This window comes from Humulus lupulus, chromosome 5 (genome assembly GCF_963169125.1).
Source record: "Humulus lupulus chromosome 5, drHumLupu1.1, whole genome shotgun sequence".
Lineage (NCBI taxonomy): Eukaryota > Viridiplantae > Streptophyta > Magnoliopsida > Rosales > Cannabaceae > Humulus > Humulus lupulus.
The window spans coordinates 52,630,507-52,657,268 of NC_084797.1; the positions used below are offsets into that span (position 1 = coordinate 52,630,507).

Below are 26,762 nucleotides of genomic sequence, written 5' to 3' on the forward strand. Positions count from 1 at the left end.
ATAAGTTTAACCTATAGTTTAAGAATATTAATTATAACATAAGGTTTGATTAATATAACTGATTATGAAGATGATATTTATTATACTATAAGGTTTTAGATAGACCCAATAAGATAATGATAATTTTCATGTGCATGTTTATTGTGAAATTAAGTATTTTTGAGGAATAGTATATTAAGAGTAATATTTGAAAATCCCAGAGTCCGCCAGCAGCTTTGAAATCATTATAGGACTCAGTCAAAGCTGTTTACTCAATTCAACTTAGGCTGAAAAAGTGCAATTACGTGTGTAATATTTCAGCGTATGTCGATATATCACAGCTCTTGGGGGCGATATATCGCCACTCGGGGAATACGAAAAATACGTAACTTCGCACGAACAGTTTGACAAGCCTCAGGAACATAAGCCCACGCGATATATCGTCTACCATGGGCGATATATCAGCTCTAGGGCAATATTTTTTAATGGTATTGAAATTGAGCTTATTTTAGTCCATAACCTCTTGATAAGCTCAGAATATTTTGACCGAGTCTTAAGCCTCTACAGAATGAATATTCAAATGATTTTCAATTAAATAGTCATTATTTTTATTCAAGAGAAAAGAAGATCTTTTAATTCTTGAACTGTATAAATAGGACCTAGTACCCAACCATTTATTTCATTCTTCAAGCTGAGTTCAGAGCCTTCAAGCCGCTTGGTTTACTTTAAAGTGTTAAACACATGGGTTGGGGATATAAGCTTTATCATTTTAAGCTTATTAAACTCTTGGGAAGTAAGGTTCATAGTGTGTATTTCAATTTCGAGGTGTGGTACGATCATAGTGCATTCAAAGGCACTACAAGAAAAAATGCTTTTAATAACACCGAAAATGTGTTATCAAAACATACCATAACACTTTTTGATGTGTTAAGACTGACTATGTTATCGTAGGCTAGGGTACTTTCCATAACACTTTATCATTGTTATACAGATGTGTTATTATACTGTCAACGATAACACAATTTCTGTGTTATTTTAATAAATAGATAAGTGTTTAATTGTGTTATTTATAGTCGATTATATAACACATTTCAATACTTATAAATTTGTGTTATACTATACTTTAGTATAACACTTTTTTTGTGTTATACTACACTTTAGTATAACACATTATTTGTGTTATATTAGCTTAGAGAAACATAATCTTTTTTTACTTACACAAAACTAGGAAAACAAATATGAAAGTTGAAGCAAAATAAGGTAACATAAATAGATTTTTATTAATTCCTCAAATGTAATTACAATATTTAGTCTACTAGTCTAGGCTTAAGAAATCAAATTACAACATAATTTATGCCCAATTCAGATTACTTTATCACTAAATACTAAAAAAGAAATGTACACAAAAATTAGTGAAATACATTCTTCCATTCTAAAGGCCTCAACTACAAATGTTGTCAAGAATTGCTCCTAAGAAATCATCTCAATATACCTACACATTGTAAAAAAAATTTATTATTAAGAACATAAGACTTAAGCTAGTTTCCACCTGTAAGCATATAAAGTTTAAATTAAATTTGTAATAACTCCAAAACTTGACGAAACAGCAGGGTATAGCAAGATGTACTACCATGCAAAACAACGACAGAAGCAACAAAACATGCAACTTAAAACAAGGCTTGTGAAATGTATCAAGATAACAAATATATCATTCTCAATGATCAAAAAGTATGTGAGGAAGAATTGATTCCAGAACTCTAAATTCTGTCAATATATCCCCAAAAAAATTAAAGAATAAAAACATAATCACACTTTGACTTCTTATACAACAAAATCATAAAGAAAAACAATAAATTAAAAATGCACCTGGAAACTTCTTTAGCATCTTTAATATAAGGTTTAGCCCAATTTTTGCAATAAAACTAAAAATAAAGTTAGAAAAAAGAACTCTTTCTAATAAAAAGAAAGAAGAATGTCACCTGGAAAGAAGAATTATTCATGAGAAGGAGCAGCCAAAAGAATTATATAAAAAAAGAAGAGGAAAAACAAAAAAGAATGGATTCTAGACATGTCTCATAATAATTGGACCTTTTTATTAAACATCATGGAGACAAGACTCACAATAAAATTGTTTAGCAAAGAGAGGAACTTTCATTCTTGGGATCCTGCATCATTGGCAAAGTGAGGAACTTTCATATATTGTGGTGATTTATAAGACTTTAGTTCTTAGAAAAATTGTTGATATGATGCACCATTTGAACAAGATGTGTATTATCAACTAAATTAATAAGATAGTATTTTGAAATAAACATGCGCTTCCTTATCAATTATCAGGTATTCTGGTTAGGACAACAGAAACTGACAAGCATTCCACTGTTTTTTCCCTTTCATTCTTCAGTTTTATTGAGAATTTTGACACTATTTTGGTTACATCATTAGAAATGACAAGACAGAAAATTTGCATCAGACAAGAGGAAAAAGTCATACATAACTGATAACTCTAAAGTGTCTAAGAATCATTAACATTTTTTTAACTAGAGAATACTAGTATAATTATTTTTGTGGGATACACATTACTATAAAGAAAGCAAAAAATTTAGAAAACAAACATATTTATTGAGTTTTGATAATACTTTTTCAATAGCGAATTGCACATTGGAAATATATTAAGAGGCCACCCAAGGCCAAATGAATTAGTTAACTTACTTTCCGTGGGCAGTTTCTCCAGAAAGCATGACTGCATCAGCACCTTCCCATGAGCAAAACTGAAATGCATTGTGGACAGATGAATGACTACAAATTGCAGAAAATGGAAGAGTGATCACATTTAAAATAGCATACATTTCAGACTTAAGAGTAAATCAACTTGAAAGAAATTATCTAGTTTTCTCCAAACTCACAGGATTAAGACCAAATAGCTTTTGATTGGCTAAATCTATAACCTAGAGAGAAGAAGGACAAATATAAATGAATGAAAAAAAATGCTAACTAAATCAAGAACAGTATAGGGATTACAAGTACTAAAATCTTACAGAAAATGCTTCATTTATTTCATAGTAATCAATCTGAGAAGCATCTAAACCAGCATTTGAAATAGCTTTTGGTATCACAAGGGCTGGAGCAGTTGTAAAGAATTCAGGTGCCTGCGAAGATAATCTTCTTTGAGCTATGTTTCAACAACAGTAAAATAGAACTAGGAAGCCAATTCATTGGAGTACCTGAGCTGCATCAGCATAGCCCTTAATCTTTGCAATTACTTGCAATCCAAGTTGAAGTGCCTTCTCTCCACTCACTAGGACTAATGCAGCTGCACCATCACTATTCATGATAAAAACTAAACAATATTAAGGCAAGTGAAAATCTAAAACCCTAGTCACTCACACATAAAAATAAGAAAAAGGCTGCCCACAGAAAATAAACCAGTTTTGTGTAGCATAAGCTACAATAAGTGTTGCACACCAGTTGCTTAAATGTACAAGAAAGTAAATGAGTATTTAGATAGTACAAGCCTCTAAACAGAAGGCACAGGAAACATTATATCTGATTGCATTACCACACTAAGTTAATAATTTTTTTGTCTGTGCCTTCTGACCAAATAGCAGCCCCGGCATTGACTCTGACATAGTCCATAGACAAGAATAAGTTAGCATTGACAATATAGAAAATGGAAATACAAACCACTATCTTTCAATTTAATACTTCTAAAAGTAAAAAATAATCAGTCATATCCTATAACATGCCATGCACCCATAAATTCAGTTGGCATATTGCTCAAATTTCAGTTGAAATAGCTCTTTATAGCAACTGTATATCAATTACACATGCTATCTTTACCTGGATAATAATAGCAGCCCTTGTCTGCTTCCGGAGCTTAAGGTCACTACGAGCAGCCATCCCACGTATACATGTTTGAATTAAAACAGCTGAAGAGTACAACTTTTGGTATGCATTCTTAGAAGGACACATATGATAATGTGTCTGGATTTTAATAGAAGCATCCTCCCTTCTCTTGCATTCATACTGATAGCGTGCAACTTGTCCTGCCATAGATCCAAAGAAACAAAACATTAGTCATATAAAATTTTGTATCAATGGATAATAGTCTATGTTCAATAGTCTCATGGCCTGGAAAGTGACTTTCACGAACAAGAACAAGTGGAAACTATTGTTTACCTCTACAAAAGGCTTGAATCTGAATGGAAGAAACCTGTAACAAGATAAAGCTTTTCTGAGCAAGATAAGATCGAACTTTCCTCTGTATGACACCTGCTGATCTTCCTAAGACCTCACTTCGACAAGCATTCAATTCTGCCATCTGGCCAGCTCTGAGAAACACTTTGGTTTTACCAATCTGTCATTGAAATAGTTAAAACACAAACAGATCAGGAAAATTTTCCATTACAGGTGGCTTCTAACCTTAGAAGTAGAATAAGATTAGTTTATAAAATTCTAGAAACTTTGAAACTAGGACTGAACTGCTAAGGAAAATAAAATTCGGGGTGGGTAATTAGGAACAACAGTGGATCAAAATAAAAGGCAGTAAGTAATCAACAAATGATTACCTGATAACCCTTGAGATTCACCTTCTCTAGAAGGCGCTTACAAGTAGTTACTTCAGCGCAACTAAAAGTAAACAATTTAAAAATATACATATCACTTCCAGAAATCCAAAAAATAATACTAATAATAATTATGTCCAGAATTTTGATTAACCTACTGTAGAGTCCAAGAACTTTACTTAGCTAATTGTTTAGTAGTATTATAGTATGTTTAGTATTATCTTTGTAACTGTGGATTTTTGGTTCAGACCGGGAATTATTTGGACACTCATAGTAGTACTTATAGATTTTCTAAGTTTAATCTATAGTTTAAGAATATTAAGTATAACCTAAGGTTTGATTAATGTGATTGATTTTAAGGATTAAATTTATTATACTATAAGGTTTAGATATCAACCAATAGGATTTTAAGCACATGTTATGAATGGTGATTAAGGATTAAGTATTTTTGAGGATTAAATTTAATATGGAGTAAAGTTTGAATGTTATAGGGTCAGTCAGCAGCTTTGAGTACGTTGAGGGCTTAGTCAAGGCTGTTTACTCCATTCAAACTTAGCTAAAAATGTGTAATTTCGTGTTTAAATATTCAGCGTGTGCCGATATATCGCAGCACGTAGATACGGAAAACACGAATCGATGCATGGTCGCCTCGGGAACAATGGTCCAGGCGATATATCGCCTATAGGGGGCGATATATCGCCTCCTCCAGCATAAATTCAAACACTTTTGAATTCTTTTCCTTTCAGCCATTCAAACTCCTCCATAAGTCCAGCATCTTTTGAACGAGTCTTCAGCCTCTGCTGGACGATTATTCAAATGATTTTCACCTAAAAAGCCATTATTTTTATTCAAGTAAAATCAAGATACTTTCATTCCCAAACTCTATAAATAGGACCTAGTACCCAACCATTACTCACCTTTTGCTCTAAGTTCTGAAGCTGCTAGTGTTAAGTGAGTGTGAGAGTGTAAACACCTGGTTTGGGAAAATCATAAGCTTAAACATCATAAGCTTATCAAATACTTTGGGAAGTGAGGTTCTATTGTATTTCGGTTGAGGTGTAGGTTGGTCTTTCAAGTCTTTGAGGTAACCAAAACTCTTGTTCATTTCTGTATTATGTTATTTTCTTTCTCATAGTCTTCTACTCAATCTCTAACCTTAATCTTCATTTTGGTTAGGGAATCTAAGTTCTTGAGCACATAAGTTTCGGTAAGCATGTTTCTCAAATGGTTTAGTCTTCCCATTTCCTTTTCATCTCTTTCCTTCTGTCAACTCACTCTTGTTCATTATGGTTTTAGGAGTGTTCCAAAAAGTCCCAACTCAGTCCACATATCCCGGTAACTTTGGTAAGGAAAATAGGCTAGAATCAATATGTTATATGCTTCTGTTATCTTATGTTTTATGTTGTTAAATGTGTTATGATATGTATGCATGTATGTTTGTAGGCTTGGGCATATGACCCATATGACTAACAAGACCCCAAATGGGTTATGGGCATATGACCTACTTAGCTAGTAGGACCCCACTAATCCCATGGGAATATGCTTGTTTAGTCTATGGGACCCCAAGTAATAATGGCCATTATAATAAGTGTATGTTATATGTATTATGTTAAGTCTTTATGTTTCTTGTGAAATTTATGTGTATGACTATGTGTTAGATTTTTCCTTGCTGGACATTACGCTCATTCTTTTCTGTTTTATGTGCAGGAAAATAAGCTTTAGAGGCGGTAAGATTTGTGACGCTTAGAGGATGTGTATCGATGGTGAATGGAGTCAAGGGGCCGAGCGTTATTCGATTCGAGGATGTAGTCTCATTTTATCTTTTTATAGTTTTATATGTATTTTCCGCATTTCTTATGTAATTCTTTTCATTTAAATCATGTTTTGTTTTTAAAGACAATGGGATCCCATATCCTTCTTAGTATTTATTTGTAAGTAACTCTTATTTTACAAGTTACTCAATAAAATTATGGTATTTTCGTAAAAAAATGTAAGTTTATGTATAGTTTCGTTAATGGTCCAAATAGTCTAGATTAGTGGGTCATTACAGTTGGTATCAGAGAAGCGGTTCCTTTGCATGAAGTTCTCCTCGATACACACGCTCGAAGCTCCGAATCTGACCGCCAAGTAAGTGTTTAAGTTACAAGTTACTTTGCCTATGTGTATAGCTAACAATTTTAGTGTTTATGTTTCAGTTAAGAATGAACAGAGCTTTAACCTACCAAGACATCCGAGCCATTAAGGCCTTAAAAAGAATTAGGGAGCCAAGAAACACCGTAGGAGCCCTAGAAAGGATCACTCGAAGTTGCTTTTGTTTCACCAAGAGATAGGTGGCCTTCAAGAGGCTAAATAGATAATGTTAAGATCAACGGAACAATATGTATTAGTAATTAGGTTGTTTAAAGATTTTCATTCTGTAATAGCAGCATTAGAAGAGATATGGGAAGAGATGCATGAGGAGGATGAATTACCATTAGCAATGAGATACTATTTCCTCTTAGTTAGGTTCACTGCAAAAATTGAGTTTCAGTTCACCAATGAGCAAAAGAATAGGATTCTCACCAACCTTCCTATAGGATGTTTTGATGCTCATGACAATGATGATTATGAACAAATAGATGATGATATGCTAGATGACGGATCAGATGTAGAAGATCCCAATTTTTAGATTAGTAGTTTTTATTTGTTTTATTTACTTTTGATTGTAATAAGTGAAATTGTTTTTCCAAATGAATAACATGCTATTTGAATATCATGTGTGAGTTTGATTCTATTTTTCACAATCATAATAAATACTAAATAAAATGAATAATGACTAAGTTCGGTGAGGGTGGATACAAATCAATGAACCTGGTTTCCTTATTGAGAGTTAGGGGGCCTTAGTAGTGGGAACGATTTTACTGATCCCAGCCCTCCCTCAATATGGTTAACTTTGGGACAAAGATAAGTTTCGAGCCTGAGAATTAAGTCATATAGGATGATTAGAAACACACTTAGAAGATAAAGATGACTTGTTTTTCTAAGTATAGAAACCCACTCTAATAATAAATAAAGACCTATATAATTTTTTTCATAAGGAGTCATAATAAATAGGCCCGAGATATGTTTGTTTTAGAATAAGTTTTTGCCTTAGAGCCTATTAGGAAAAGTTCTAACATGTTTCTTTCAACTGTTAGAACTCTGCTACGATGTCTCTCCGAAGATCTGCACGCACCAACGGAAACGCCTCCAACGATGTTCCAGCGACCAACGCGGTCCCTACCGTTCGCCTAAGGGGAGTGCGTGCTACTGCTCGCCGCAACGCACCGGCACAGCCAGCTGACAACACTGCAGAGATTGCCAGACTGCGACAACAAGTCTAGGAACTTCTGCAGCAACAACGCCAACAGGCTCAATCTCAGCCTCAGCCTCCGCCACAGCCGCAGCCACAGCAAATGGCCCCAGCACCCCAACAAGTTGGTCCATATGGGGGATGGCCTATGACGAATTACGCTCCATATCCTGTACAGCACATGGAGCCAGTGTACGAGAGATTCCGCAAGCAGCACGCTCCGAACTTCGAAGGGACTACGGACCCCTTTGAAGCAGAAGAATGGCTAAGGAATGTGGAGCCGATTCTGGCCCACAGGAACCTCAGTAATGCGGACCGTATATCCTGCGTCTCATCTTTACTCAAGAAAGATGCCAGGATATGGTGGGACTTGGTCCAACAATCCCATGATGCTGCCACCATGACATGGACCCGATTTGTGGAGATCTTCCACAAGAAGTACTACAATTCGGCGGTACTCGCTACAAGAGTTGAGGAGTTCACCAATCTGAAGCAGGGTACTTTAACAGTGGTGGAATATGCTCGTCAGTTTGACCGCTTAGCCAAGTTCGCAGCAGAGTTGGTTCCAACCGACTATCTGAGGGTGAACAAGTTTGTTAGAGGACTTCGCCCGAAGATCGAGATGGGGGTTAAACTAGCGAACCCAGGAAACACTACATATGCCAACGTTCTTGAGACGGCAATCTAAGTAGAAAGGTTGCAGGCCAATGTAAGCAAAGAAGAAGCCAGTAAGCCGGAACCCAGACAGCAGAGCCAACCTCAGGCCAGTCGGAACAACAATCAGTCTAGCAATAGCGGCAACAATCAGTCCAGCAACAGTCAATCAGGCAACAACGGTAACGGCCAGAAAAGACAGCATCCTGACATCAAGTAGTCTGACAACAATAAAAGGGCACGAATGAATGGGGGAAATAGGTCGGGCTACGTGGAATACCCGCCATGTGCCAAATGTCAGAAGAAGCATCCTGGAGAATGTCGCACCGACACCAAGGAGTGTTTCAACTGTGGTCAAGAAGGGCATCGTAAAAGAGACTGTCCTCAGCAAAAGCCAGAAGGGAAGAAGGACGAAAAGATGGTTCCTGCTCGGGTTTTTGCTTTAACCCAAGGAGAGGCGGATGCTAGCAACAAGGTGGTCACAGGTCAGGTTTCTATCCTCAATAACTAATGTCATGTATTATTTGATTCGGGTGCCACTCATTCGTATATTTCGTTAGGAATGATAGAAAAACTAGACAAACCTAGTGAAAGATTTAGAACTAGGTTTGTAACCGAGTTGCCTTCGGGCAAAGTAGTTCTATCATCACGAATAGTACGAAGCGTACCGATCAAGATTGAGGACATAGAACTAGAAGGAGACCTGATAGAGCTGGTGATCAAGGACTTTGACGTAATCCTAGGCATGGATTGGCTAGCACGGCATGGCGCAACAATCGACTGCAGATGCAAGAAGGTAATGTTCGAGACTCCTGACGGCCAGAGACGATGCTTCATGGGACAAGCTTCAGGATTGCGCACCCCATTAGTGTCATCTCTCAAAGCGCAGAGAATGATGGAGAAAGGATGCCAAGCATTCTTAGCCAGCATAACGAACGTGGAAAGGGAGACGCCGCTTAAGGTTGGAGATGTTCGGATTATACAAGATTTTCCAAAAGTTTTCCCCAATGACTTGCCAGGATTGCCGCCAAATCAAGAAATAGACTTCCCGATAGAATTAGTACCAGGCACCGAGCCTATCTCTAAGGCACCATACCGGATGGCACCTACGGAACTCAAGGAGTTAAAGACGCAGCTACAAGAACTCCTAGACTTGGGTTTCATTAGGCCAAGCCATTCACCATGGGGAGCTCTGGTACTATTCGTGAAGAAAAAGGACGGAAGTATGCGAATGTGCATAGACTACCGTGAGCTGAACAAAGTAACGATCAAGAACAAATACCCGCTACCTCGGATAGATGATTTGTTTGATCAACTCCGAGGTGCGACTGTATTTTCTAAGATCGATCTACGGTCCGGGTATCATCAGCTCAAGGTAAAGGTGGAAGATATTCCTAAGACAGCCTTTAGGACTCGTTATGGACATTACGAGTTCTTGGTTATGTCTTTTGGTCTTACTAATGCGCCAGCCGCGTTTATGGACTTAATGAATAGGGTCTTCAAGGACTACTTGGATAAATTCGTTGTTGTGTTCATCGACGACATTTTAATTTACTCCAAGAATGAAGTGGAGCACAAGGAACACTTGAGGATGATTTTGACGCGATTGAAGGAACACTAACTCTACGTGAAGTTCAAGAAATGCGAGTTTTGGCTTTCACAAGTGGCGTTCCTCGGGCACATCATATAAAAAGATGGAGTTGCAGTAGACCCATCGAAGGTAGAGGCAGTGAAAGATTGGCCGAGACCAAAGAACGCGTCAGAAGTAAGAAGCTTCTTAAGGCTAGCAGATTATTATAGAAAGTTTGTAGAGGGCTTTTCTAAGATAGCCACTCCACTCACCAACCTGACCCGGAAGCAACAAAAGTTTAACTGGAATGATAAGTGTGAGGAAAGCTTCCAGTTGCTTAAGGATAAGCTTTGCTCAACACCAGTAGTTAGTGTCCAACCACCCAACGACAAGTTCGTTGTCTACTGTGATGCATCAAAGTTAGGATTGGGATGCGTACTGATGCAAAATGACAAGGTGATAGCCTACGCCTCACGTCAGTTAAAGGAGTATGAACAACGCTATCCAACTCACGATATGGAGTTGGCAGCGGTGGTCTTTGCGTTAAAAATCTGGCGCCATTATCTTTAGGAGAACGGTGCGAGATTTATACGGACCACAAGAGTTTAAAATACTTCTTTACACAGAAGGAGCTCAACATGAGGCAGCGCAGGTGGTTAGAATTAGTCAAGGATTACGACTGCGAAATCCTATACCACCCAGGAAAGGCGAATGTAGTTGCCGATGCGCTTAGTAGGAAAAGCTATGGGAACTTAGCAGCCTTATCCAGAATAGAAAAGCCGCTACAGCGGGAGCTGATCAGTGCCGAAATTGAAGTGGTTGTAGGCAAGCTGGCTAACTTGTCTATCCAATCAAATCTGCTAGAAGACATACGGAATGGTCAGAGACATGATGACTCGCTAGTAGCACACACGGATGCAGTCAGAGAAGGCAAGACTACAGATTTCTCAATATCCAGTCAAGGTTTATTGAGATATAAGGATCGGGTATGCGTGCCAGACGATCAGAGTATTAAGAAGATGATCCAAGAAGAAGTGCACAACACCCCATACTCGGTTCATCCAAGGTCTACCAAGATGACTCATGACATCAAGGCAGTCTATTGGTGGCCAGGGATGAAGAAGGACATAGCGGAGTATGTATCTAAGTGCCTTGTATGCCAGCAAGTGAAGGCGGAGCATCAGCAGCCTGCAGGATTATTGCAACCGCTTAGCATACCGGAATGGAAGTGGGACGATATAGCCATGGACTTCGTGACGGGTCTACCAAAGACGAATAAGCAGCATGATTCCGCTTGGATAGTAATAGATAGATTAACCAAGTCGGCTCATTTTCTGCCTGTTAAGACTTCATATACGGCCGACCAATATGCAGACATCTATATCCAAGAGATTGTACGATTGCATGGAATCCCCAAGACGATAGTGTTAGATAGAGGATCAGTGTTTACGTCAAGATTTTGGAGAAGCTTACAGCAAGCCATGGGTACTAAGTTAAGTCTTAGTACAGCTTTCCATGCTCAGACAGATGGGCAGTCTGAGCGTACGATTCAGATTTTAGAGGATATGCTACGCGCGTGTATACTTGATTTCGGAGGATCATGGAACAAGTACTTACCACTGATCGAGTTCTCATACAACAACAGCTACCAGTCGATGATCGGAATGGCACCTTATGAGTTGCTATATGGAAGAAGGTGCCGATCATCGTTGCACTGGGACGAGGTAGGAGAAAGACAGCTTCTAGGGCCTGAAGCTGTTAGACAAGCTCAAGAAGCAGTAACGCTTATTAGACAGCATATGCTTGCTGCTCAAAGCCGTCAGAAAAGCTATGCGGATACCAAACGACGCGATGTGGAGTTCCAAGTTGGAGATCAAGTCTTCCTGAAGATATCTCCTATCAAAGGTGTCAAGCGGTTCAGGAAGAAAGGCAAGCTTAGTCCCCGATTCTTAGGTCCTTTCGAGATATTGGACAAAGTGGGACCAGTTGCGTATAGACTAGCCCTACCGCCAGCACTAGCCGATAGTCACAACGTCTTCCATATCTCGATGCTACGCAAGTATGTGTCAGACCCATCTCACGTTCTCAAGTACGATACGATAGCGCTCCAGAAAGACTTGAGTTACGAGGAACGACCGATTAGCATCCTAGATAGAGGGATGAAGCAGTTGCGGTCCAAGAGCTTTCCTATAGTCAAAGTCCTATGGAGCAATAGTTCTGAACGCGAGGCAATGTGGGAGTTGGAGGAGGACATGCAAGGCCGGTATCCGGAGTTATTTGGTAAGTAAATTTCGAGGACGAAATTCTTTTTAATAGGGGAGAATTGTTGAGTCCAAGAACTTTACTTAGCTAATTGTTTAGTAGTATTATAGTATGTTTAGTATTATCTTTGTAACAGTGGATTTTTGGTTCAGACCAGGAATTATTTGGACACTCATAGTAGTACTTATAGATTTTCTAAGTTTAATCTATAGTTTAAGAATATTAAGTATAACCTAAGGTTTGATTAATGTGATTGATATTAAGGATTATATTTATTATACTATAAGGTTTAGATATCAACCAATAGGATTTTAAGCACATGTTATGAATGGTGATTAAGGATTAAGTATTTTTTAGGATTAAATTTAATATGGAGTAAAGTTTGAATGTTATAGGGTCAGTCAGCAGCTTTGAGTATGTTGAGGGCTTAGTCAAGGCTGTTTACTCCATTCAAACTTAGCTAAAAATGTGTAATTTCGTGTTTAAATATTCAGCGTGTGCCGATATATCGCAGCTATAGGGGGCGATATATCGCAGCACGTAGATACGGAAAACATGAATCGATGCACGGTCGCCTCGGGAACAATGGTCCAGGCGATATATCGCCTATAGGGGGCGATATATCGCCTCCTCCAGCATAAATTCAAACACTTTTGAATTCTTTTCCTTTCAGCCATTCAAACTCCTCCATAAGTCCAGCATCTTTTGAACGAGTCTTCAGCCTCTGCTGAACGATTATTCAAATGATTTTCACCTAAAAAGCCATTATTTTTATTCAAGTAAAATCAAGATACTTTCATTCCCAAACTCTATAAATAGGACCTAGTACCCAGCCATTACTCACCTTTTGCTCTAAGTTTTGAAGCTGCTAGTGTTAAGTGAGTGTGAGAGTGTAAACACCTGGTTTGGGAAAATCATAAGCTTAAACATCATAAGCTTATCAAATACTTTGGGAAGTGAGGTTCTATAGTATTTCGGTTGAGGTGTAGATTGGTCTTTCAAGTCTTTGAGGTAACCAAAACTCTAGTTCATTTCTGTATTATGTTATTTTCTTTCTCATAGTCTTCTACTCAATCTCTAACCTTAATCTTCATTTTGGTTAGGGAATCTAAGTTCTTGAGCACATAAGTTTCGGTAAGCATGTTTCTCAAATGGTTTAGTCTTCCCATTTCCTTTTCATCTCTTTCCTTCTTTCAACTCACTCTTGTTCATTATGGTTTTAGGAGTGTTCCAAAAAGTCCTAACTCAGTCCACATATCCCGGTAACTTTGGTAAGGAAAATAGGCTAGAATCAATATGTTATATGCTTCTGTTATCTTATGTTTTATGTTGTTAAATGTGTTATGATATGTATGCATGTATGTTTGTAGGCTTGGGCATATGACCCATATGACTAACAAGACCCCAAATGGGTTATGGGCATATGACCTACTTAGCTAGTAGGACCCCACTAATCCCATGGGCATATGCTTGTTTAGTCTATGGGACCCCAAGTAATAATGGCCATTATAATAAGTGTATGTTATATGTATTATGTTAAGTCTTTATGTTTCTTATGAAATTTATGTGTATGACTATGTGTTAGATTTTTCCTTGCTGGGCATTACGCTCATTCCTTTCTGTTTTATGTGCAGGAAAATAAGCTTTAGAGGCGGTAAGATTCGTGACGCTTAGAGGATGTGTATCGATGGTGAATGGAGTCAAGGGGCCGAGCGTTATTCGATTCGAGGATGTAGTCTCATTTTATCTTTTTATGGTTTTATATGTATTTTCCGCATTTCTTATGTAATTCTTTTCATTTAAATCATGTTTTGTTTTTAAAGACAATGGGATCCCATATCCTTCTTAGTATTTATTTGTAAGTAACTCTTATTTTACAAGTTACTCAATAAAATTATGGTATTTTCGTAAAAAAATGTAAGTTTATGTATAGTTTCGTTAATGGTCCAAATAGTCTAGATTAGTGGGTCATTACACCTACCTCCCAGCAAAGACATTAGGTGCCAAGATGCTAAAACAACCTACAAATTCATGGAATGGCTTTCTTGTAGGATATCCAGCACAACTAATCCTGATGGCCTCCATAACTCCCTGGAATAAGATATTTATTAATTACATCAATGCAACTAAACATAATCAAATGATAGTGAAACAAAAACATCTGAAGGACCACAGTAATATACTTACCCCACAACGAAGCTGCTGCAAAATATTGTTATTCTCAAATATAGACGGCTTTAGAAGATTATTGGGCTTTACACATCTTATGTAGTGTGGCTCAGTGACACTCAACGTTTCAAGAAAAGATTGTAGTTGTTGCTGTAGAAAGTACAAGAATGATGATAGTCACCATCAAGGAACTGACCTTTTTTCCCAAGGATATACATATTAGGACAGAAAACAGACCTTAAAGCGAGAACCTATTGAAGAGAGTTTTGATGATTTGGAAAATTCACAAGCCTGAAACAAAAGAACAATGGGAAGCATCCAAAAGTTCTTGATGTTCAGCAACAACATAATCTTTGTTCTTATCCAAGAAGAGCTCCGTTTGATATGTAACCTGACAATAACATTTTTCCATGGATATATATATTGAGCAATTTTTTACATCCTCTTCTACATGATTAAATGATTATGATATTTCATAATATAAATATATATAATTAACTTTTACACTTACTTCTCCAGCATAATGACAAATTGTGAAGTCACTGCGTGCTAATTTCGGCTTGCTAAATCGTTTGTGGTCTTTATAGGTTTGATACAGCTTCTGCACAAAAGTCTCATTTGTTGATCTTGGAAACATACTACAAATAACACAAGCTGTCACAACCTCACTAACATAGAACAATACATCTAAAGTAAAATGTAAATATTCCTATCTTAAAAAAATGAATGAAAGAGGTTATTCCATAAAAGCTTGTATATATACCACGCCTCATCCAGAAGAGCAATGATTCCTCCAGGTTTATGAAATAATAGAAGTACATGTACATTAAAATAGAAACAAAGAAATGAACTTCCAACTACTCTCTCATTCATCAAATGATAGATTCTAACAAAGAGAAGAAAAACATGTCTATCAAATGACAATGTCCAATCAAGCAGCTATTGTATAGGAAAAGTCAACATGGAATTATCAAAAGCTAAAGTATGTGACAATTAATTATTTGAAAGAATGTGTATGTATGAATTGCTATTCTGAATACTTGTGGGTGCAAGAAAGCCAACATGCTCTAATACCCTTCTTAATTTTTGTGAATTCAAGGACCCCAAGGTAGAACAATTTATATGCCTCACCAACTGATTGAAGTTGAATAAATCCCCTAAAAAAAAAAGACCACTCCATACTCAGCAGGGAGGGTAGGGAGTTAAGCAAATCAATAACTAAGTCAAACTTCAAAAATAAACTCTCAAATTATTTCAATATTTGACAGATCATAGATATGTCAGCTTCAAGATAAATGTTACAGAAAACACAGTTTAATAAAATTTTACAAATAAGACTCGTACTTGTTATAAATCCATACTAATAAAGTTCCAAGATGTTTTTTTAAAAAAAATGAACTTGAAAAAATACAGGTCTGATAGAAGATCAGATTGAAGAAAATTACAACAAGAAACTCCAGTCTCTAGCAAACTCAATCAGCAAATAAAAACACTTTTGACTCTTTCACATTGAATAACCAAATAACTACCAAATATCAAACTATATCCAATATTTTCCCGGACAGTCCCATATAACTTTATATCATTGAATATCCAAATAACTACCCAATATCAAATAAAGTTCTCCGATTAAGATGCATCATATTCAGTAATATAATAGTCTAAATCATATGGCCTGAAACAACAAAGAAATTACATGTCTTAGAATCCTCATAACAGCAAAAGCACTTGTATATTAAAGATATAAAGCCTCAAGGACCAAAGTTTGAAAGATCATAATTGATTTTAACACAAGTATGCCAAGAAACATGTTTCATAATATGTGTATATATATATAAAGACAGCAACCAACCTTTTCAATGAGATCAAGAACATCTTGATTGTCAATAAACTCTATATAACTCCAGTCAATTTCTTCTTTTGTATATTCTTCTTGCTCCATCTTGAAAACATGCTGTCAAATAGTAATTTAAGTAAGCCAATTTTTTTTTAGCAGATTCACTAAAACCAAAAGAAGATAAATCTTCTCAAACCTGATTAAAATGTTGGTGTAGTTTTTCATTTGTCAAATTGATACAGAATTGCTCAAAACTGCCAAACCAGATAACATAAGAATCAGCAAAACACTCGAGATGAAATCAAATGCTAGCAGTAAAATCTAACTGAAAGTGAGAACTGAGCCATAACCCAAAGGGTTCCCTAAAGAGAAAAGAATGTGTTTTCACGAGAGTAAACCATACAAAGAAAAGAGGTACAACATCACCTCTATTATTAAAAGACAGCCCTGGCAATAACATTTTCCCGATGGCTTATTTGCACAGATAAAACCACTCGGCATATAATCAAGAATATTAACAAAGGAATCAATTTTATTATACCACAAAACAGAAATTCTGCCTAATTAAACAACTCTACCACCTGGAACACAGTGATTTAGTGCAGTCGTCTCTAAATAACAAAAACAAAAGGCGTACCGGTTAAGCACCTGTTTGTCTTGAAACTCTCAAATCCATAAATATCTAGAACCCCAATCAAGTTCTTCGAATCAGGATCTTGACCAATAGAGTTATTGATCTTGTTCACAAGCCTGGGGAATTCAAAGTTCACAGTATGAAAAAACAATCAAAATAAATGTAGCTTATTATTTTCATTCTTCATGAGTGTATTGACAATTTGACGTTACCAATCAAACAATCTTGAATAAACAATTTTAGCCAGAGCATCTCTACTGAGAGCTACAGAATTTGGATCCAAACACTTTGTTATGGTCTCATCACGGGTCACAATCACACATTTGCATAAAGAGTCCTCAAGAGACTTCTCATTGCACCTAACAAACTTTGCAGAATGAACTATTATCATTCATCTATCCATGGATATCCAAAAGTGCATTTTAGAAAACAGTATAAAATAATGATCCCACATGAAAAGCTCAGCTGCTGTTTTGAGATGGAACCGTGATTTCTCATCCTTGGGTTCAGAGGAATCTGATTCTGTCCCCTTTGAAAATTCGATATTCCCTAAGTGGAGTATTGCAGCCACAACTCGGAATATTGCATCCTAGAAACATCCACAGTTGATGTTCTCCCAGTTTTACAAGAGAAGAGAAACTTACTGGGCATAGGTCATTTGTAATTTCATCGTATGAAATTCTAGATTTCTGATGTATAACCTGCAAATTAATCATTTCACAAATTAGTTTTACAATTAATCATCGTATGAAGTTAAAGCATGACAATGACAGTTTATGTATATATATATGTGTATATATATATAATATATTACATATATTTAAAAAAAATATGTCAATGAAAAGGTAATATGCTCATTAACTATTCATATTAATGAGAATTTAAAATTTTCAAATGGCTTTTCTACATAATTCAAGGTTCCAGCCATTCTGCATACTAAACCATACAACTCTGTACTACACAACTATATAAACCATTAACATAAAAGATAGCAAAATTTTAGGGAATCATATGCCAGCAATGTAATCTAAAGAAATCTCATCCAGCAGTTATTCTTAACACAATTGAATAGACATACCAAAAATCCAACAACCTACCTAACATGTTTGAGTTCATCCCAAGACGAGCCTGCATACTGCAAGAAGAGTAATTATTAACCCAAGAAAACTCAAAGCATATATGGGGTAAATTATGAGAGAGAGGGGGGGAAAAAGGGAAGAGTGGAAGAGAGAGTTATCCTTTAAGTGATCACAATAGTAAAACCGTACCTCTTCTTTTTCCTGGCAACACCACAGTTCTAATTCAGTCAAACCAGACTTCACATATTCCCCATTGCTGAAAGTGCAACACTCTCGACGTAGAAGAAGGCTGCCACAGCATCAGTGAGCAATGCATTCTGAAGTTAATACAGTTGCTTTTAATTGAAACCAAACACGTATATGAAAAAATGGAAACAGTGAAATACCTATTAAAGAGTTGCAAATTGATATACGTAAAAACCTGAGAAAATATCTTCTGAGCAAGAACTGGAGGAACCTGAAACAAAGCTATGGATAAGCTTGCAGTTTGTTAAAGAGGAAAATGAAGAGATGACCAACTTCAAAATTGCCAAACTAATCCCGTACAAATTTTTCTCTCAATGTACAAAAGAGTCCATAGAGGTTGTCTGTAGAGTCCAAGAACTTTACTTAGCTAGTTAGATAGTAGTATTATAGTATTTATAGTATTATCTTTGTAACTGTGGATTTTTGGTTCAGACCGGGAATTATTTGGACACTCATAGTAGTACTTATAGATTTTCTAAGTTTAACCTATAGTTTAAGAATATTAATGTTAACCTAAGGTTTGATTAAATGACTGATATTAAGGATAATATTTATTATACTATAAGGTTTAGATAAGGACCAATAGGATTTTAAGCACATGTTATGTATGGATGATTAAGGATTAAGTATTTTGAGGATTAAATTTAATAAGGGTAAAAGTTTGAATGCTATAAGGTCAGTCAGCAGCTTTGAATACGTTGAGGGCTTAGTCAAGGCTGTTTACTCCATTCAAACTTAGCTAAAAATGTGTAATTTCGTGTTTAATTAATCAGTGTGTGCCGATATATCACAGCTATAGGGGGCGATATATCGCAGCACGTAGATACGGAAAACACGAGACGATGCACGACAGCCTCGGGCATACTGGCCCAGGCGATATATCGCCTACAGGGGGCGATATATCGCCTCCTTCAGCATATTTTGAAACATTTTGAATTTGTTTTCCATTCAGCCATTCAACCTCTTGATAAGTCCAGCACCTTTTTGAACGAGTCTTCAGCCTCTGCTGAACGATTATTCAAATTATTTTCACCTAAAAATCTATTATTTTTATTCAAGTGAAATTAAGATCCTTTCATTCCTAAACTCTATAAATAGGACCTAGTACCCAGCCATTATTCATCTTTTTCTCTAAGTTCAGAGGCTGCATGTGCTAAGTGAGTGTGAGAGTGTAAACACCTGGGTTGGGGAATCATAAGCTTGATCACCATAAGCTTATCAAACACTTTGGGAAGTAAGATTTCATAGTATTTCGGTTCGAGGTTTAGATTGGTCTACAAGTCTTCAAGATATTTCCACACTCTCTAGTTCATTGGTTTCATGTTATTTTTCCTTCTCATAGTCTTCTACTCAGTCTTCTAACCTTATTCTTATTTTGGTTAGGAAATCTAAGTTCTTGAGCACATAAGTCTTGGTAAGTATGTTTCTCAAAGGTTTAGTCATTCCATTCCTTCCATTCTTTTCATTACTTTTTCTTCAATCTACTCACCCTGTTATATATATGGTTTTAGGAGTGTTCCAAAAGTCCCAACGCTGTCCTCTTATCTCGGTAACATTGGTAAGGAAAATAGGATAGAAATGCATATGTTATATGTTCTATATGTTATATTATGTTTCTTATGTTATGATAAGTGTTATGATATGTATGTTTGTAGGCTTGGGCATATGACCCATATGACTAACAAGACCCCAAATAGATTATGGGCATATGGCCTACTTAGCTAGTAGGACCCCACTAATCTCACGGGCATATGACTTGTTTAGTCTATGGGACCCTAAGTAATAATGGCCATTATAGTATGTGTATGTAATAAGTGTTATGTTATGTCTTTATGTTTATTATGAAATTTATGTATATGAAGTATGTGTTAGATTTTCCTTGCTGGGCATTAGGCTCATTCCTTTTTATTTAAATGTGCAGGAAAATAGCTATTAGTGGCGGTAAGGTTCGTGGATGCTTGGAGATTGTGTATCGATGGTGAGTGGATTCAAGGAGTTGAGAGTTCGATTTCGAGGATGTAGTCTTTTATTTATGGGTTTATGTGTAATTTTTCCGCACTTTCTATGTAACTCTTTTATTTCAAATTATGTTTTGTTTTTAAGACAATGGGATCCCATATCCTTCTTGATATTTTGTAAGTAACTCTTATTTTTACAAGTTACCTAATAAAATTATGGTATTTTCACAAATGTAAGTTTTATTAAGGATTTGTATGTATAGTTTCGTTAATGGTCCAAAAGTCTAGAGTAGTGGGTCATTACATTGTCAATGATGCTGCCCCAGGGGTTGGCTGATGGACTATTGCCATTCGATCCTTCAGATGATTTTAAAATGTTTCCTCTAGACGTTCTAGGTGCCTGAATTGTCAAGAAACATATATCTCGTGTTAGTATGGAATGTAATAAAAGATCATTTTTATAAGCTAGCTAGGAATAAGACTTAACTACCTGATTTTTAACATACCCCTAGGTCCTAGAAGACATAAAAAAGGTTTTGGTGTGAAATTGTGTTTCATGAAAAACATCAGATGCTGTAAACCCAAAAAGAAAAACAACTATTCCCTGTCATTCCTATTCAAACACAACATAGGCCACGCTCTTATTGAAATCTACCAATCCAAAAACTCTTATTCGCAAATTAGATGCGATTATACCCATGTTTAAGCAATATATACATACATATATAAACACCCGAATCCATTTAGTAATAATTATTCATATTCATGTCATGTATAATCCCAAAATTATATTCAAAACAAAACCATAAATACTCAAAAATTGATTAGAGTGAGATAAAGAAACAAAAATATTGAGCTCATAGACAACAAAACACAACAATCAAAACATAAATATCCAAAAAAAAAAATCAAACCTCAAGGGAAGATCTAACCTTTGTTAGGTTCTGAAATGAAAATTGAAATGGAGATGAAAATGATGAGGAGGAGGCATATATCTTGAGATTTACTTTGGCTCCATTTTTTTTTCTTCGTCAAGGCTTCAGTAGGAGGTTCGGTCCGAGAGAGGCAGTGGTTTGGTCAGAGAGAGGAGGAGGAGGAGGTGGTGATGGGTATAGCAGGAAGAGAAAGGAGAGAAGGAAAATATGGTGGAAAACGAGACAGAGAGAGAAAGAGATGAAGACTGGCTGACAGGGAGAGGAAGAGATGAAGACTTCGGTCCGAGATAGGGAAAATGAGAAGGAAAATTTGCTTTTTTTTTTTTTTCACTTATCGCTTTTTTTTAACTTTCCACGTGTAACTTTACTCATTAACTTTATATATACAATAATACTTTTTTAATAGTATTATAATGATGTGTTATTGAAGGGGGGTTTTGTTGTAGTGAGGTATTCCTATTCCTAGTTCATTTCAGTATGTTTCATTAGTTTTGTAGTTTTTCTCTACTCAATTCGTAACTCGCTGTTTTCATTCGTGGTTAGGCAACTAAGTTCTTTGAACTTCAGGTTTCTTGTCGGTAAGTACCTTCTCAGTTGTTTATTTCATTCCTTTTCATCTCTTTCTTTTAGAAATACTCACCTTCTCATTAATGGTTTTTAGGAGTGTTCCAAATTCCCGTCCTTGTTCTCACATCCCGGTATTTGGTAAGGAAAATAGGATAGTTATTATATGTTTATATGATTATGCAATAGTATGTTTTATATATGTTATGATATATGTATGTTTTGGGGCTTATAGTTGCTTAAATAGCAAATCCCGACACTTTTATGTTTTCGGGGCTTATATAGTTGCTTAGCTAGCAAACCTCATTATAGTTTGAGGCTTATAGTTGTTTAGCTAGCAAACCTCATTATAGTTTGAGGCTTATAGTTGTTAAGTTAGCAAACCCCATTGTTTTCCATGGGTTAGAAATTATGATATATGTTTATAGTATATGTTATATGTTTATAGTTTATGTTTATGTTTATGTTTATGTTGCATGCTTTTAGTAGATTTTCCTTGCAGGGCATTAGGCTCATTCCTTTGTTTTATATGTGCAGGAAAATAGTTATGGCGGCGGTAAGATTCTTGGCAGCTTTGGATTGTGTATTGAGGGAGAATGGATTCGGTGGACTGCGTGAACGATTCGAGGATGAAGTTATTTTTAGTCATTTCAATTATGCTTTATATGTAGTTTTCCGCACCTGATCTTGTAACAAAGTTATTTACAATTTAAGATATGTTTTATTTTTCAAAACGATGGGATCCCATATCCTACCCTAAATTCTTATGTATTTTAACCTTTGCTTTACAATTTTTAATAAAGTTATGACTATTTCGTATGTATGTTTTCTTAAGATTAGTATCTATGTATAGTAGTTATTAATGGTCCAAAGTCTAGAATTAGTTGGGTCATTACAATGCACTAAATTACAAAAATACCACCCGAGCTGGGTATTTGACCTCATTGTGACTTTTCCGCCAACTCTCTCACTAGGATCGCCTCGAGCTGAATATTGCAAATATATCCACATAATAATGTGGTCTCAATCACATAACACATATAATTACATTTATACCCTCAACGGGTCAAAATTACCAAAATTCCCTTACCAACAAAATGGGGCCCACATGCATATTTAATACACATAAACATGCATAAGCATTCATATCATAATATAATTCATAAATTCCACATAATCACACATATATTCAATTAATTTCACATAATTCCCATATAAATCCAATTTTGCTCTCCATACACACTAATCAAGGCACTAAGCCTTATTAGCAAATTTGGGATGTTACAACTATCCCCTCCTACTGGAAATTTCATCCTCGAAATTTACCTGAACAACTCGGGTTGTTGATCTCGCATAACTTACTCTAGCTCCCTGGTCGCTTTCCCGACCTTGCTATTTCTCCATAAAACTTTAACTAGAGGAAATGTCTTGTTCCTCAGAACCTTGTCCTTTTTATCTAGGATCTGAACTGGTCGCTCCTCATAAGACAAATCCGTCTGTAGCTTCAGATCCTTATATCCCAATACATGGGGCGTATCTGACACATACTTCAGAAGCATTGAGATGTGAAGCACATTATGAACTCCTGATAATGATAGGGGTAGAGCCAATCTATAGGCTATCTGCCCAATCCTTTCCAGGATCTCGATAGGTCCCACAAACCTAGGGCTCAACATGCCCTTTCTTCAACACCTTTTTACTTCCCGCAGTGGTGAAACTCGCAGAAATACTTGGTCCCCAACATGGAACTCCACGTTCCTACACTTAGGGTCAATGTAGCTTTTTTCTCTACTCTGTGAGGCGAGCATTCGAGCCCTGATCTTCTCAATAGCGAAATTAGTCCTCTGAACCATCTCGGAACCCAAACATTTTCTTTCTCCCGTTTCATCCCAATGAATGGGTAATCTACACTTCCTGCCATAAAACATCTCATATGGAGCTACTCCAATCGTTGATTGATAGTTGTTATTGTATGAAAATTCAATCAAAGGAAGATACCTACTCCAGGTCCCTTCAAAATCTAGTAAACATGCTCTAAGCATGTCTTCCAATATCTGAATCGTCCTCTCAGACTGTTCGTCTGTCGGAGGATGATAGACTGTACTGCACTTCAGCTGGGTCCCCATAGACTTCTGCAGGCTTCCCCAAAACATGGCTGTAAATATAGGATCCCGGTCTGACACTATAGATTTTGTAATTACATGGAGACATACAAATCTCCCTCACATATAATTTAGCATATTGGTCCACGATATAGTTTGTTCTTACCAGCAGAAAATGATCTTACTTGGTATATCTGTCTACTATCACCCATACCGAGTCATGTTGCCCCACTATCGTGGGCAAGCCTCCTACAAAATCCATAGTAATGTCTTCCCACTTCCACTCGATAAGACCTAAAGGCTGTAACAACCCCACTAGCCACTGTTGTTCAACCTTCACCTACTGGCAGGTTAGACACTTCGTCACATAGTCAACCACATCCTATTTCATCCCAGGCCACCAATAAAAAGACCTTAGATCCTGATACATCTTCATGGTCCCTAGATGTAATGAATACAGTGTGGTATGAGATTCATCAAGGATCTCCCGTCTGATACCCACGTACATTAGAACACAAATCTGATCCTTGTAACTTAGCAAACCCATCTCTGTAATGGAATAATCCTTAGCTACTCCAGCTAGGACATCGTATCTAAACTTTACCAATTGAGAATCATTCATCTTACCCTCCTCTATTCTCTCCAAGAGAGTGGACTACAAGGAAATATTAGCCAACAGGCCCACCACCAACTCTATCCTTGCTCTAGTCATGTCTTCTGTCAATTCGTTTGATATTTGCTTCGAACTAAACAGTTGTCCTAGGACTCTCCGACTCAACGTGTCTGCCACTACATTGGCTTTCCCTAGATGATAAAGAATCTCACAGTCATAATCTTTTACCAACTCTAACCAATGTCTGTATCTCATTTTAAAGTCCTTCTTGGTGAAGACATATTTGAAGCTCTTGTGATCAGTGTATATCTCATACTTTTTTGCATTAAAATATTGTCGCCACACCTTTACTGCAAATACCACCGCTGCTAACTCCAAATTGTGAGTAGGGTACCATTTTTCATATTCCTTCAGCTATTGCGATGCATAGGCAATGACCTTCCTAGTTTGCATCAGCACACATCCTAACCCCAGTCTCGATGCATCGCTATACACCACAAACTTATCCCCATCTGAAGGAAGGCTCAGCATCAGAGCAGTAATCAACCTTCACTTCAACTCTTGGAAGTAATTCTCACATCTGTTTAACCACACAAACTTCAAGTTCTTCCATGTCAACTCTATCAGTGGTGTAGCAATCTTTCAGAATCCTTCCTCGAAGTGCCGATAATACCCTACCGACCCAAGGAAACTCTTGACCTCCAATGCATTCCTTGGCCTCGGCCAATCCCTAACTGCTTCCACATTGGTTGGATCTACCTTAACCCCGTCTCAACTGACAACGTGACCATGGAATGTCACATGCCGTAACCAAAACTTGCACTTCTTTACAACTGTTGATTCCTCAATCTTTGCAACAATAACCAGAGATGTTGCTCATGATCTTCCTTTGAACGAGATTAAACCAGGATGTCATTGATAAATACAATCACGAACTGATCCAAATAATCCTTGAACACCATGTTCATCAGATCCATAAATGTCGCTGGGGCATTCGCCAACCCAAATGACGTGGCTAGAAACTCATAATGCCCATACCTCGTGCGAAAGCTCATCTTCAAAATATCTTTGTAACGCCCTGGATAGCCAAGACCATTACACTGTGTGTTTATAAAGTGCCAGACTTGCTAATCAAGTCATTTTATTGAAATGGTGTCATCGAAACTATAAAGGAACTAGGGTTAAAAATGTTTTGATCTCAAAAGCCACATTTTCCTTAAGAAGCATTTCCTGTTTACACGGGATCCCAAAAATATCAAGTTTAAAGACCGTTTACAAAAGTCATAAGGTTTAGATACAAATACAAGCCATATTAAGGCAAAACAGACAGTTAGGCAATCCCTGTCCTGACCCACTCCTCAACCATGGCGATCGAACAACTGTCTATGTACATTCAACCCCGCAGCTCTCCACCTCAGGATTGGTCCAGCTTGACTTTGCCTTTACCTGCCCCACGAAGCACGCGTGAGCCAAGGCCCAGTAAGAAAACACAATAACAGAGCATAAGCAATCAACAGACAAGTCAATATCACATATCGCATCACATGTTCTCAACCATATAATCATTCAGTATAATCAAGTATTCAACATACTAAACATAACAACTCATATCATATATCAGATCACAAATGATAACTAGGGCTAGTGCTCTCAGGATGCTCCCTCCGTTTTCCCACTGACTTCGGCCCGCTTAAACCGAGCTCAGTGAATATTAAGCTGTCCTCGGCCAAGCCGCGCACTGTGCGCAAATATTATGTAGGGAACTCTTAGGCCGCTTTCACATGTCCCATGGAATAATACCATCATTGACACGATACAAATATCGGGAGCACTTAGTCCCATCACAAACATATAATCGGGTGTAGTTTTCTTACCTTTCGATTCGCTAGCTTTGATCACTTGACTCCTTGAGCACGATCCCTCTCGAGCCCTAGCGCTCACCTAAACACAACCATAGGCCAAAGTCATCATCAAACCTCAAGTCCAAAACCTAGCCTCGGGGCCAATCCCGAGCCCCCGAGAAGTCCTAGTTTCACCAAACAAAGTGGTGGAATCAAACCCTTGGTCAAAAACCCTTGCAAACAACCCTAAAATCCCCTTCAGAAAACAGGGTAGCGCTACAGCACTCATGGGAGGGCGCTACAGCGCTACAAACAGAAGTAAATTCCCCCCAACATGCATGGCCTAGCGCTACAGCGCCCAAAGGCTAGCGTTGTCACTAGTCACAAACAGGCTAACTCCAAATTTCCCTTCCTGCGATTTCCTCGAAC

General features: G+C 37.1%; 1 protein-coding gene and 2 long non-coding RNA genes across 4 annotated transcripts; all 3 read right to left on the reverse strand.

The window, feature by feature from the left end:
* Nucleotides 1–2,973: 2,973 nt before the first annotated feature.
* Nucleotides 2,974–18,094, reverse strand: LOC133834825 (myosin-8-like). 2 transcript variants are annotated; one of them, XR_009893474.1, is made up of 9 exons: nucleotides 18,074–18,093; nucleotides 17,448–17,696; nucleotides 17,208–17,354; nucleotides 17,010–17,111; nucleotides 16,558–16,615; nucleotides 16,377–16,478; nucleotides 4,153–4,330; nucleotides 3,198–3,297; nucleotides 2,974–3,122 (listed from the first exon to the last, which is right to left on the reverse strand). XR_009893474.1 is itself a non-coding variant. In XM_062264579.1 (8 exons), coding segments are annotated over exons 2-8 (834 nt in total). In that variant the 5' UTR covers nucleotides 17,450–17,696; nucleotides 18,074–18,094; the 3' UTR covers nucleotides 3,590–3,774. The 2 variants fall into 2 exon arrangements, 1 of the variants encoding a protein (XP_062120563.1); XM_062264579.1 differs by lacking the exons at nucleotides 2,974–3,122; nucleotides 3,198–3,297 and adding an exon at nucleotides 3,590–4,019 and having other exon boundaries at nucleotides 18,074–18,094.
* LOC133834826 (uncharacterized) lies at nucleotides 14,820–15,325 on the reverse strand. Its single transcript, XR_009893475.1, has 3 exons — nucleotides 15,288–15,325; nucleotides 15,036–15,162; nucleotides 14,820–14,915 (listed from the first exon to the last, which is right to left on the reverse strand). It is a non-coding gene; the product is annotated as an uncharacterized LOC133834826 (long non-coding RNA).
* A 171-nt stretch (nucleotides 18,095–18,265) lies between the features above and the next one.
* Nucleotides 18,266–18,662, reverse strand: LOC133780409 (uncharacterized). The gene is made up of 3 exons (XR_009869292.1): nucleotides 18,621–18,662; nucleotides 18,461–18,531; nucleotides 18,266–18,363 (listed from the first exon to the last, which is right to left on the reverse strand). It is a non-coding gene; the product is annotated as an uncharacterized LOC133780409 (long non-coding RNA).
* Nucleotides 18,663–26,762: the final 8,100 nt, after the last annotated feature.

Bases quoted from the DNA above. Each gene is read 5' to 3' on its own strand.
- LOC133834825 (XM_062264579.1), bottom strand. The intron at 16,479-16,557 runs GTTTGAGAAGAT...ACTATTTGACAG, and splicing joins TACACCAACATTTTAATCAG to CATGTTTTCAAGATGGAGCA. The intron at 4,020-4,152 runs GTAAACAATAGT...GATCTATGGCAG, and splicing joins GATTCAAGCCTTTTGTAGAG to GACAAGTTGCACGCTATCAG.